A 14,398-nucleotide genomic window follows, 5' to 3' on the forward strand; every position below is an offset into this window, starting at 1 on the left:
AATCTTTAATGATTTAAGGTTTAATGTGTTAGAGAACAGAGAAACCATAAAACTGCCCTGGATTTCAAACTGAACTGGATTTCATGTTTATTTATTTCAGACTGCTTCGCATTAAGCAAAACAGGACTTATATCTCTCCAGATGTCTAAAAGTTAACCTGTACATTTTTCACTGAAATAGATTTGGTTTCACGTCTTGTTAAAAATCCAGCATCTGTACAAGAGTATTTTGCAACAAAACTAGACTTCACACAGTTACATATTATGTCTTTACTGGTTTTTAATATAATGGTCATCGATTAATATATTTAAACCACAAGGTAATATCTATATAGTCAATTGGTTTATTTTCTTGAGATCTATTTGTTGGCCACACTATTTAACTGTAAATTAACGCCATATAGAAGAATCAACTGACAGACGATTTTGACAGACACAAACCTGAGCATGAAAATGACTTACACATTACTTCAGTCTTGTCACTACACAACATCATTGGCATTGTAAGATAGATATACTGTATAGGGCCATAGGTTTGTAGACACCAGACTGTCCACCCAAATGTGGTTCGTCCCCAAATGCAAGCAAACAATTGTATAAATTATCTTATCCTTATCCAGAACAACTTACATTATATTTAATTGTATACAACAGAACAATTAAGGTTAATGACCTTGCCCAGGGGCGGCAGCTGGGTGGACCTTAGTTTTAAGCATGCAACCTTCCAAGCAGTAGTTCAACACTTAGCCATTAGGCTGCCACATCTCTAATGCTGTAGCATTTACAACTTTCCTTTTCTGAAAAAAGAAACCAAACCTGTTTCAGTGTGACAATGCTCCTGTGCATAAAGCGAAGGCCTTGGAGACATGGATTGTAAAGGTAGACCTGAACAGAGCTCTGATCTCAACCACTTTGAACACCTCTGGCATGAATTGAAACACTGACTGTGACACAGGAATCCACTTCTGACAGCAATGCCTGACCTCATTAATGCTCTTGTGGCTGAATGAGCAAATCCTAACAGCCATACTTCAATTGAGTTGAAAGCCTTACCAATAGAGTGGTGGTAATTATAACAGCAAAGAGGGATTCGGTCAGGAATGGGACACACAAACAATACATATGGGTGTGATGGTCAGGTTGTTTGTATGTATGTCTGTACCACTAGTGCCAAATAGTGTACCAGTAGCTTGTCAACTTAAACAAATTCTCAAAGAGTTTTTCATGTGTTTCCAACAAAAAATTAAATGAAATGATATGAATTTTGGCATGGCCACAGAATATTACGCAACATAACACAAGACATACATAACAGAAGAAGACTGAGGATATTTAAAAAGCCTTTGTTGTTATAGTACAATAATTTTCTGTGAAATCCAGATTAAATGGATCTACAGTATAAAGAGAAAGAATATTCCTTTTGAATTTATTTATTCATTTTAATTTTTTTTTTGCTGAAAAATGTATATATTATACCCCACATAGAGGAGAAAACATGGAGATGAGACCAGTGAATATGATCCTAATCACTCAGAAGCCAGTGAGGCAGTGAACTGCACATTAAACATTGATAGAATCAAATGTATGCAAACACTTTACTTGTACGCTGTACTTGCACACAGTTTCCACAGCATACTGATGAGGTGACTACCTTCATTATGTTTCTGTAGAAATGACCACAAAGGTGCTTTTCTCATCAATATTACACAGCTATCACTGATGTTTTGGAGAGTTGCATCTTACTTTATATAAATGTATTGGAGATTTTTAAATATCACAACATGTTGGCTTTTTCATTTCAAAGAGCCTAAAAGCCTTTTTATTTCATCATGTCCACGAAACAATAATTTGGTTTTGTATCACAGGGTTATTAATGTGAATTGAATTTAAATGTTAAAATCCGGATTCTGTAGTTTCTCTAGATGGCAGTGTTAAGTCAAACATTTCTCTGAGTACCTGAGTGAATGGTAGACTTCACTCAGAAGTCTCTAAGTGTATGCTGAAACATGTGCATGTGTGTGGGAGTGTGTCTGTGTGAAACACATTGATGTGTCACCTTGATTTCTTTTTTCTTTCTTTTTTTTCTCTTTTTTAAAGTCAAACCAGCTGGCTTGGGAAATGCTGTCACTCAATACAGATTGGAAAAGTGACAGTGTCATAACATGTCATAGCTAAAACCACACACGTAGTTAAGACTAAGAACTTCAGGGTATATTAAAGTCTCTGTTCTCAATTTGTAAGAATTTGACATGCATGTTGATCTCTTCATGCATATCAATATTTAGAAGTCTGATAATCAGGCAGGCACCTGTGACAAAATATGACAAGCACCTGGTTACCGATTTTTTTTTTTGATAAATAGGGTTGCCAACACTTTTCATGATCAATTGTGAAATTATGAAATATACAGCTCATGCAGGCACATATTATGGTTTCATTTATCACATGTGTGACAGCGAATCTGAATTCTTATATCACTTTGTTAATCCCTATAACAGCACACACGTGCACACACACACACACACACACACACACACACACACACACACACACACACACACACACACACACACACACACACACACACACACACACACACACACACACACCAAGGGATGGTGGACAGCAATGTCAACATGAACTAGTCAATCCCAAAGGATCTGCAGTTACAGGGCATATGGGGTAAAAGTGCAATTATTTTTTTTAAAACCTGTCTAAAGTGATTCATCTAACAAATAGCTATCATCCAAGCTCTTGATTAACAGTGTATCTCAGACCCTGGGGTGCATCATTTGCCCTTTTCCACTTAGTGGGAGTGCTACACTGAAATTCTGCATGTACTTTACTTCACCAAGTGAAACCCTGTAACAAGCACAAAACCTGTTCTACCAAAACAGACAAAAAACAAATAATTATAGTGGGGACACAAACATAATAAAGAATACAGCAATGACACAAATATACACTCAATGAGAAGTTAGTACATTTTTATTTCTTACTGTGAACAATTTGCAGCGTCCTCTTCTGTGGCTATTAGTGGAAACAGACCATCACTGACCTGATATTATTGGGTGGTGGATAATTATCAGCACAGTAGTAACACTGACATGGTAGGGTCATGATATTAAGTGTGTGTGGGACTAGTACAAGTGTATCAGACAATGTCAATGCTGGTGTGAGAAACAGTACCTTAACCTATTCGGGTTGCTCAAAAACTGTCAATGAAAAATGGACATTAATAAGACTGTAACTGTGTAGTTATTGTACATCTGTCATTGTACATTTACAAGTGTTTATGGGATGTAACATTCCCAGGAACATCGCTGTACCTCATATAATAGTACCTCACTCTGCCCCACAAAGACAAATACCACTACCATGTCAATGTCAGTGCTGAGATGCTGAGAATGATAAGCTAACAATCATAGCCCGTCTTGATGTTCTTGTAGTGGTCTATTTCCATTGATGTAGGGGACTGACAAAATGTGCACAGTAACATGTAAGCCCAACATCTATCAACATCTGTAAGGGGTACATATATGTTGATACATTATGGTGTACAGTATCTGAAAAAAATGGCCATTACTTGGTGTAACAACGATGTAGATATGCCACATAAGATGGCCTCTGAGCATTTATACACTATACTTTTTTTTAACAGGAAGAAAACTTTTTCATTATAAAATGTTTCCAAGGTGATGACAGAAGAAGTCCAAGTCTCAATAAGAGAAATGTGTGGTTGTAAGAGGACTTGGCATGCAGACTGGAGGTAATGCTCTGCCTCTGTGATAACGCCAATCTAGCACACCAGAAACTTGCAAAGAGAAGGAGACTTGGTAAGCATAAGCCACTATATAAAGACAGATTCAAGTCACTGGCTTTTAAACATGCACAGAGAGTGGTGAATAAAACTGGGTGTAAAGTCAGCGGGGCAGCCCGGTGGCATGTTCACACATGTGCCGGCAGGCTTGTGGAAGTGTGGCAGAACCCAGAGGTTTAGTCTGAGCATCACTGCAACTGACAGGGCCAAAGACCTTCACTACAATGGTAGAATAATTATTAGCACAAGTGCCTTGCATCATCAGATGTGTTTTTCTCTTTGTCTAGCTGAGATACGACTTAAATGCTAAAGGTTAACCATCGATATCGAATGAAGTGCTGATGTATAGTGATAGTTGACAGCTTATGTATACATTTTACACATGATATTACTCTACACAAAATGGTGTCTGATTAAGTCAACTGTTATACAAATAAAGAAAGGATCCTTTTTTGAATAAATATATTGTAAGTCATGTAAATTCATAGCAGTGAGCTATGCAATTAGGCCACTTTGTGTCTATTTGTAGCTTTGTGTCAAAGCCAATGGCAGGCGGCAATAACCTATATAAAGTAGTTTGTGTCATGATATGTAATTACTCTTTGAATTATGGTGAGTTTTTTCCTCTGCTGCAGTTCTAACAACACACTCAGCCTCATTTGTGCCAGCGAGAAAGACCGCACTGCTTTTAATTGCTGACCTTTAGGAAAAGTCCAATCATTTCTAGATACAACAGTGCCTGTGTGATGGACATTAGCACTCTATTACTATTAAAAGCCAGAACCATAACAAGAATAAAAAAGACAATGTGAAGGGATTAATTTAGTGAAAGTACAACTGAATCCTTGCAAAATGAAGAAAAAATAAATCAGTAAAATATGACCGATATGCAGGCATACTATGAATTACAGTAGGTGCTCAAAGTGTAGCATGCTCTCTCACTATTGTTTTATATATCATAAAATGATTGCACAAAAGATAGAAATAGTCATATACAGAACAATGTAAGTGCAAGAGGAAGCATGTTTTCAAAGCAGAGCTCTGTTGCTAGCTCGGGGTGGAGAAATATAAAGAACAGTTGGTGGTTTCAGCCTGAAAGCCAGAGCTTTATAGCCAAAGCTAGTACTGCAAATGCATAAGCTTCCCTGGAGCGTGTTGTCCACTGTGTGGGCAGTCTTCAGTAGTCCTTGTGCTTTCAGTTCCAAAAACATGAACTTGACTTTGTGTCTTCCACATTTCATCTCATGGCCTGCAGTCCCTGACCAGTGGTGATAAGGCACAGACAGTAAGCCATTAAAGACAATTTTATACTATCAGTGTGTTTCATCCACCATGTGGTGGGATTTTACATTGAACTCATCTAACACCTCACATTGTTGTTGTAGATTTTCAAAGCATTTAATTGACAAAGCGAAAATGTATTTAATGTCAGAGCATAATTTTATCTTAGTGCATGGGGTACAGCACTGCAGAGGAGAACAGCTCCCTTTTCCTGAGGGTGCACTAGGGATAAGCAGCACTCATAAAGCCCTGATTAGCCTCTACAACCTGGAATCAGAATCAGGCCATGAGCTTTGGAGGCTTTGAGTTTGAAAACTTGCAGTGGTAGTATTCTCAGAGGTTAGATAGAATTTATATATATATATATATATATATATATATATATATATATATATATATATATATATATATATATACACATAGTAGAAATCAAAATTATAGAACAATTTATGAAAACTTGATTTTTTCAGGAATAATGTAATCTTCATTGCTCAACATTTGAAGAAATTTTTGTTGTTGCTAATCCCTGCTAATAGAACAGTGTTTTACAAAATAACCAACCTATAAAGAATAACGAATAAGATTTCTGAAGGTTACAACAGTCAATAATTAGTAATAATTGTACAGGCCCTTGTTATAAATGACTTCAGCACATTTTGGTCCACACTTCTTTCAGTCTCTTCCACAGTTCAGTGAATGTAGTGGGTTTCGTGATCATAACTTTGTCTCCAAAAATTTTCCAGAGTTTTTCTATATGGTTTAGATCAGGACTCTGAGCTGGCTATTTTATTATTTTAATGTTTTCAGCATTAAGCTTTACCTGGTTTGCTGTGTGACAGGGGGCAATTTCATGCATGAAAATTGCTGACTGATTGGGTAATGACCACATGGAAGGAACTGCCTTTTGTCGAAAAAGGGTCTGATGAACATTCACTCTGCCATGTAGCTATATAAGTGGCCCAACACCTGCTGCAAAAAAACATCCACACCGACCCTTTGTGGATAAGATTGGACACCGCTGCCCTAAACCATGAAACTTCCCCCTCCACCTTTCACCGACTTCTTTACACATATTCGGTTCAGTTTATCCCCAGTTTGACAACAAACATAATGTTTCCCATTGGACCCAAATAAATAAAACTAGCTTTCATCACTAAAGTGAACTTTGGACCAGTTCTCCTCTGCCAAACTACATGCTCCTCAGCAAAGGTTATTCTATTCCTTCTGCTAATGAGGAGTTTGGTCACTGCAGAGTGGACTCTAGTCCAAATTCTTGTAAACATTGAGACACTTTATGAAGAGACAGATCCTTACACTGTTCAGCACTGAACTGGTGAGCAATCCAAGATGCAGTGTTAAACTGATTGAGATTGAGATTGTATTATATCATCCTCTCTCGCATTTTTTTTTTCGTGGATGACCAGGCTTCTTGGGGACTTGAATGAGTTTGTGACGTTGTAAATGATTTTACAATATTTTGAAAATCAAAGATTTGGAACAACCAACTTAATTGGGGACTTGAATGAGTTTGTGACGTTGTAAATGATTCTGGGGGCATCTTTATCTTGAGGTGGACGAGATGGTTTAGGCCGGGGGATGAAGAGAACATATCCGCAAACTGATGCACCATCTCATTGGGGCAGTCGTGGCCTAATGGTTAGAGAGTCTGATTCGTAACCCAAAGGTTGTGGGTTCGAGTCTCAGGCTGGCCACGATTGAGGTGCCCTTGAGCAAGGCACCAAACCCCCCAACTGCTCCCCGGGCGCCGCAGCATAAATGGCTGCCCACTGCTCCGGGTGTGTGTTCACGATGTGTGTGTGTGTTCACTGCTGTGTGTATGCACTTCGGATGGGTTAAATGCAGAGAACAAATTCTGAGTATGGGTCACCGTACTTAGCCGTATGTCATGTCACTTTCACTTCACTTTTGCTTTCAGTCAAATCCTACTGCTGGGCCACCATATTTATTTTGGACAGCCAGAGAGCACATGGTAGCGAGCGGGGTGGGGCAGACATTTCCTGTCAAAAACTCATCAGCCAATCAGAGAATATATATATATTAGAATAAATATAGAATTAGGCTGAATGTTAATATTTGCATTATAATCATCTCATAATGAGAAATATTGACAGCTTTTCCTGTATTCAAGATATCTTTACTTACTCAATTTTTTTGCAATGAACAAAATAAACTAAAAGCTGGGCAACATACAGTATTCTACTACCACACAAAGACCAGATCTTGAGAAAAGCTAGCTATGAACTTTGAGACGAAGAGACAATTTGTCATGAACAAGACAAATGACCTGAGGTGATACATTGTTGTTTTATAGAAAGTTTTGTGGAAAATTATGAGAATACCATTATAACGATCTATGATGATTTATGTCGTGAAGGCAAATACCCCCTAAAGTCCAAGACTCATTATGCAGTATGCTCAGGTTATTTGATATGTTTAATCCAACTAATCCACAGGGAAGGTTTATCCTAAGACCCCTTGACATCTGGGAATAACTTGCTATCTAATATTATGTGTAACTGACAGATATTCCCATCTCATTCTCTATTTATGGAAATAGATTTCATAATTCGCTCCCTCCCTATGATTCTGGATGAGATTTGTGGAGTTACCGTTGCCATACTTGAGATGGTTTATAAAAATTATTGGTTAATAAAGGAAAAACCTTATTAACCTACTTATCTAACCCTGTGGATGTGTCTTTGCTGGTCTACCCTTATTATTTTGATTGTTTGTTTTAGTGGAAGTCACATACAATCATCTAATTATTGAAGATAAACTTAAAACTGTTTAAAAATGGCAATATCCCCACAATGACAAACCTAACAGTTATTTTGTGCATAAGTGTGGATTTGCAGCTCACTGCTGATTATATGAATTAAGAGAGAAGGCTCATTCAACTCACCAGCATATAAAGCCTTGCTGAATTATGTAGAATTCCCAACAAACAAGCATGGAATCATGGAACATCACTATTCCCAAATAACTAATTACTGAACACCATTATTTCCAATGACCAATCACTACACCTCATTGTTTTCAATGATCAATCACTGAACATCATTATTCCCAAACAACTAATCAGTGAACACAAATGTTCCCAACTGCAAGTCACTGATCATCAATGATTCCAATGACCAATCACTAATCATCACTGTTTCCAACAAACAATAGCTGATCATAATTATTTCTCTTACTGTAGCAGTTCTCTGATGTTCATTATGAACTCTCATCCTAGCTATATTTTTAAGTAACAAAGTTGAGTTATTCCATTTGTAACACTTTTCCTTTCCTCTCACCACCACTGCTTCTTCGTGTTTGTGCCATAAGGAGAACGTTTATTATAAAAAAAAAATATTCTGGTAATATGAAAATAGTTCATGTTGCCATCTTTATTCTTTAAGATATCAGCTATGTTCTATTATTCTTTATTCCAATAATAATGAGCCCTGAGTCCACCTGTCAATATAAAATCTAATTAAATCTGAAAGATCTTATTAAAAATGGGACTCTGTTAATTTGTGCAATTCACTGCATCACTGGTATTGAGCACAGAGTCGGGTTTGTTGTGTGCGTTTCCATGATTCTGTCTCGAGAGGCCACATCATTACAGCCGCTTGTGTCGCCGCAGTCTAATCTGTCTGTGAGTGTAATTCTTTGCCCAATCACTACCTTTCCGTCTCTCTCTCTCTCTCTCTCTCTCTCTCTCTCTCTCTCTCTCTCTCTCTCTCTCTCTCTCTCTCTCTCTCTGTGTCTCTCCCTCTGGTGTCGTGCGCGTTCTCGTGCAGTGCGCGCAGTGTCTAAGCGCGAGGAGAGTGTGAGTGTGTGAGGAAGGGCACGTTATACAGCGTTAAACACACGCACACAGCACAAAGATTTCGCCCATCACCTCCAGCCGGAGGGCTGCACCCGGACTTCAGTGGCGGTGAAGTGCGGCGCGTTCGCCCTCATCGGCCACCATGTCCCAGATGCTGCTCGCCGCTCTGCTCCTGTGCGGACTCGGGGATGTATTCACCCACGGCCACACGCCGAGAGCAGCCGCTGCTGAGGAAGGTAAGACCGCAAGGCAAAGGGAGCTGAGTGTGTGCGTGTGTGTGTATGCGTGTGTGTTACGCACTATGATAAAAACTTACACCGCTTCTTACGCATGGGAAGTGTGCATGCACTCGGGGCTAACAGGTTACCTGAGATGCTGCGAAAGCTGAAATGGATTTGCGGCGTTTTGTTTTTTTTTGGAAGGATAAACTGTCTTAATCACAGACTTTATCAATGCACGACAAAGAGCTGTATCTTTATTCTACCGTTATTAAAATAAAAGGGAAAAACTGGAACGTATCTGCGCGCATATCACATTAAGGGCTCTCCGGTGGCTGCACTGCCAAAATCCTGGTGATGAATTTGCACCGTGTTAAAGTCATTCATTATTTATTTATTTATATTTATATTTTTTTCAGTTTAGTGCTTATTTAGATTCAGACGAATTTCTATGCACGCGGTGTAGAATTTGTGTGTATTAGGTTATTTGAACAGATGACAGCAGGTTTGATCTGAAGCTTGAAGCCAAGCGCGAGCTCTCACTGGGTTTTGGGCTGCATATGTCTCAGTGTGTATGTGTGAACAGCATGGCACACAAGTTTAAGAGTATGAATAGACTTATGCTCATGTTGTAGATAAATGCAGAGGAAATATTGTCCTCTATCTGACAAATCATAGCATAATATATAGGTTTTGGAGATCTGAGTTGTCATATCACATTATACTGTACTGTATATGACATATTTTGTCATCTGAAATCAGACCCAGCAAGCAGTCATTGTCTGTTTCCTCTTTTAGTTATCAGCAAACCTGCTCTCAACTTGTACCACAGATAGTCTACATTAACATCATTGGTCACTAGATCACTAACAATGCAGTATTAATCACTGCACAGAAATGTGTTTTTACAGTACTCAGCAACAGCAAACAGCACACCATTATTCACTAACCTTATTATATAAAAAAAAAATACTTATCCATGGAGCCCATGGAAAAATTACCTGTAAAAAAATAGCGGGTTTTGCAACTGTGTTAGTTTTCTCTTTTAATAGATAGTAGCTGCAGTTACTATACCTCCATGGTAGCTTATTATCTATTTAGCATAATAAAAATCCACTTCATCAGCATGCATTCAGCAGAAGAATGTGACATTTTTAAAGCTGCATATTCATCATATCAGATGAACACCAGATGATTCATCAAATCAGATCAAAATGTCAGAAAACTCTTTAGAGATTAGCTGAATGGTCTACTTCTTAGACTGTACCCTCTTTCTGAATATACACATCTCAAAAGCTTTACAGCTCTTTCAAAGCTCCTAATTTTTATCCTTCTGTACTCGCATATCTGTCTTTTAACAAACTATAATGAGGGTTGCCAATGTAATCTTAGCTTCTTAGTGATTACTTAGAGTGTTTGGTAAAACTGCTCCCCTCATTATCCATTTACCACGAACAGCCTCAGCCTTTTAGAGACTGTAATCAGATTGTAATTTGGGTTCCCTTTCTTCAGATCAGTTCACTTTCCTGACATAGAATACATCACTGACAGTGTTATATATGCCATATCTAAAATGCAAGGCTTTTAGAACTACTAAAAAGTACATTATTAGATTGTTTATTGAAAGATGACACTAGATGGCGTACTAAAGGTGTGGCAGTGAAAGGAAAACAAATACATATAGGGCTCAGAACAATGTTTTATTCCTGGTAACCATAGAGAGAGAGTGAGAGAGAGATATTTGTGTGTGTGTGTGTGTGTGTGTGTGTGTGTGTGTGTGTGTGTGTGTGTGTGTGTGTGTGTGTGTGTGTGTCAGTGTGTGTGTGTGTTGGGTACTGAAGTAACTCCATTTATACAAATACATTTGCAGCATATTAATAGTTTTGGAGTGTTGCTACAGAAATCGTCTTTGATTTCTTGCACTGATTATTTACAATACCAATGACAAATAGCTAGGTATCTCAGTTACTCACGCTTAGCTGTCTATATTAGCTGCCTGCATCCATCATCTGTAGTCTCTAATAATTTGGTTGCCGGCTTCGCCGACTACCTACAATCTTACATTCACACTAGAAAACAAAGAGCAACAATGGACTATTCACTTTACGTATGCAACACACATTCAATATTTTAACAACATCAGCCAGTGACAACATGACAAGTGACATGAATCAATATTTTTTCAGTTCTACTGAAAATAGGTATAATATTGTAAAAAAAAAAAAAAAAAATCCACATGCTTGACTTAAATGATACCTTGGTCCAATCCTATGGTTCAGGTCTCAGTTTACATGCAGTTAATTTTCAAAACAAGAAAAAGAAAAAAAAACAATCAAATCAATTTTTATTTGTCACATACAGATATAATACATACAGAGTACGACATGAGATGCTTTTTTGCATCTGTCTGGTATTCAAACATAAGAAATGCAATTTGGGATAAAATATATATATATAAATAAACTATATAAAATATGAAAATAAAGTATATACATATACATAAATATACATAAATGCATATGGTTCTAATTATTGTCTTTAAAGTAATCATGTCCTTAAACAGTAATCGTGGTTTGATCCTATTCTTTTGTTTATGTGTTTTTTAAACTGTATAGAGACATTGCAAAGAAAACTAAAGCTTAGGACTTTACTTGTACGGTGAGCTTGCTTTGATAATTTGCCATTGTGTTTAGTACTAAGCCAAGGCATAACATGTAAACAAGCAATCAGTTTTCTTATTATTAGGATATTAATAAATTTTTGAATAACTATCTACATTTAGTAGCTAACAAGACACAACATTCAACAAATGTAGGATAATTTATTCTCATCAGCAAACTGAACAAAGCAGATTTGATATTGAGAACTAAATAGCCAAGAGTTCATGTTAACTTACTAGCTAGCTAATCACCTAGTTTGATTGACTCACTGCTGCTAGCTTACTATTGCCGGACCAAATGACCATATTGTCATGAACAATAGAATAATATAATGCTATGCTGAAATTGTTTTCTCCATTCAGGTGGCTTTAGGTCCTTTACTGAAATCTCACATGGTGCTAGCTTACTCTCAGTGCAATTTTGTTTTAATTATCAAATATAATTAAATTGACCATTGTGGCACATTGATTCACTTTATATTGTCAGTCTTGCATTTTGTTCAGTCTTAATAAGTATTTGCAATCAAAGCCAATAGTTACCACTTGTCTGCTCTGATGGGTAGACGTTATAGCTTTTGAGCTTAAACAAACCACAGCATCGTTTTATCCGTTCTATTTTTACTGTTCTTTATCTTGGTGTCACATGAGATATTGATCAGCTATAACAGACGTCTCAAGGTTGCAGGAAACATATGCACTATAAAGAGTACATGCCACAGCCCAAGGGGCAGTTTAAGTACAATCATTTCATAAATGAAATTAGGTGGATGAACCCCAGAGCCTAATTAACTGAGATTATATTGAAGCCTGCTGTGTTAGATTATTGTTCAACTGTGAGTTGTATGCGGCATTGGAGCCAATTCAGTAACAGCATAGACCACCTTTCATACAAAGGGAATGTTACATGAAAGCAATACATAGGATCACAGGGTCTATAGTTATTCTTACACATTGTACATTTTTGGATCGTTTTCCTTCCATATGGTTAGATTTTCCACCAGGATCATGGCTTCAGCATCAGTTTGAGATAAAAGACAGTCAGCTAATGCATCCTTTCATGTGGTTAACAGTTAGAATTGTGTCTTTTTGAAATATCAGCCATAGACATTACCCCTATACACAGAAGTTCTACCCGGCTAATATACATGATAGAAAAACAAAGCTAGTAAGGGATGTACCCCTCCTGTGAGTGAAAATGAAGCAGCTATATAACCTGAAGCCCAGTTTTGGAATTTATCTCTGCACAGCTAGAGGTAATCTCTGCCCCAGGGAAATTCCTTTAAAACTTGAAGCCTTCTCCCAAAATAGTGACATCTAATATCATGCATTTTCATCAGGAAGTACTTTTGGTGAGCATCACAGGGCAGAATTTTCAAATTTGTCCGTGTGAAAAACAGGTGCAGTCAACTCCACAATTACTGGCACCATTCAAGAGAATGGGAAAACATGAGCGTAAAGTATAAACATTAAGTATTATTGTTGAAATTCCCCTAAAATTAGGAGAAACAAATTTGTTTTCATTATTAGAATGATCCACCTTGACCTTGACCCGCTTAAACTTGTCACTGAAATATTTTGGTCGTTTAACAGAAGTCTAAGGCCATTTAAAATGTACAAAAAGAGGATATTTGAGGAACCAAGGTCCATATGTACAGTACAAGTCTGAGAATGTAACATAGTCTAAAATGTTTGGCATATTAAGTGGTTTAATGTTTTTTAGCTTATTAAGTTCCACTACAAGACAGTCTTGATCAACGTTATAGGAAAGGGCTTACTCTATTATTCCTTAACAGGGAGGCTTAAAAAAATATTTGTTTTAGGATTTTTAATAAGCTTAAAATGAATGATTTTCCAAAAAAAATAGATTGTGTGAAAAAAAAAACTAAGCAGTTTAAAGTTTGACCATCAGGTCAAAAAGTTTATAATATCACCCATTGATTGAATTTATTGCATTTTGTTTCAACATGGTGACAGAAATTCTGGAGTAAACCATTTATTTTCATAACTCTTTGCTTCGCTATCTGAAATGTCTCATGTATAGCTGCAAAAGCTTATAATTTCTGCTCATTTGCAGTCCATACAATGACAGTAGTGCTGTTTCAGAGTTTTACACCTTTCACATCCAAATAAATGGCCTTGGGGTGTGAGCCATCACTAGCACTAAGAAAAAGAAAATCATTTTGGATGACCTGTCAGCCCTAATACATCTGAGCCTCTTAAAACCAGGATTCACTGTGACATCTGTAACAGCATATATGTTGAATGTTTTTAGAAAACTATTTTTCACAAACAGTGAAAAAGGCCAGCCAGAGTATACTATATGCATGCTGTGAAGAACTGCACCAGGCCCTTTACACATTTATTTAACGAGTCTCTGTTATATCTTATTGTTATTGTCTTATTGTTTTCACTGGTGTTCTATTGGTCTAAAGTGTACGGCCTTGACTTTAGTTTAGTACAGAGTTTTGGACCGGTCCTTGTAAAACCCAGCCAATCTGCTGTAAGCCTGTGAAATTATGCAGTGTCTGTGTTCTATGGATATTTAATGGAATAATCTAATGAGTAATCAAATGCAGGACTGGGAGA

General features: G+C 37.2%; 1 protein-coding gene across 9 annotated transcripts in view; it reads left to right on the forward strand.

The window, feature by feature from the left end:
- The first annotated feature begins 8,901 nt into the window (after positions 1–8,901).
- lrp1bb (low density lipoprotein receptor-related protein 1Bb) overlaps positions 8,902–14,398 on the forward strand; it is a 260,096-nt gene continuing 254,599 nt past the window's right edge. For 4 of the 9 annotated variants that reach the window (XR_007140904.1, XM_047815194.1, XM_047815195.1 and 1 more), the window contains exon 1: positions 8,904–9,171. Coding sequence is in view for 6 of the 9 variants with exons in the window: in XM_047815194.1 (XP_047671150.1) it covers positions 9,078–9,171 (94 nt within the window). In the remaining 3 variants the exon portion in view is untranslated. Of the gene's footprint in view, positions 9,172–14,398 lie in introns of all 9 variants that reach the window. The other 5 variants (XR_007140906.1, XR_007140905.1, XM_047815198.1 and 2 more) reach the window with 2 other exon arrangements.

The sequence above is a fragment of the Tachysurus fulvidraco genome, chromosome 6, assembly GCF_022655615.1.
Source record: "Tachysurus fulvidraco isolate hzauxx_2018 chromosome 6, HZAU_PFXX_2.0, whole genome shotgun sequence".
NCBI classification, from domain to species: Eukaryota; Metazoa; Chordata; class Actinopteri; order Siluriformes; family Bagridae; genus Tachysurus; species Tachysurus fulvidraco.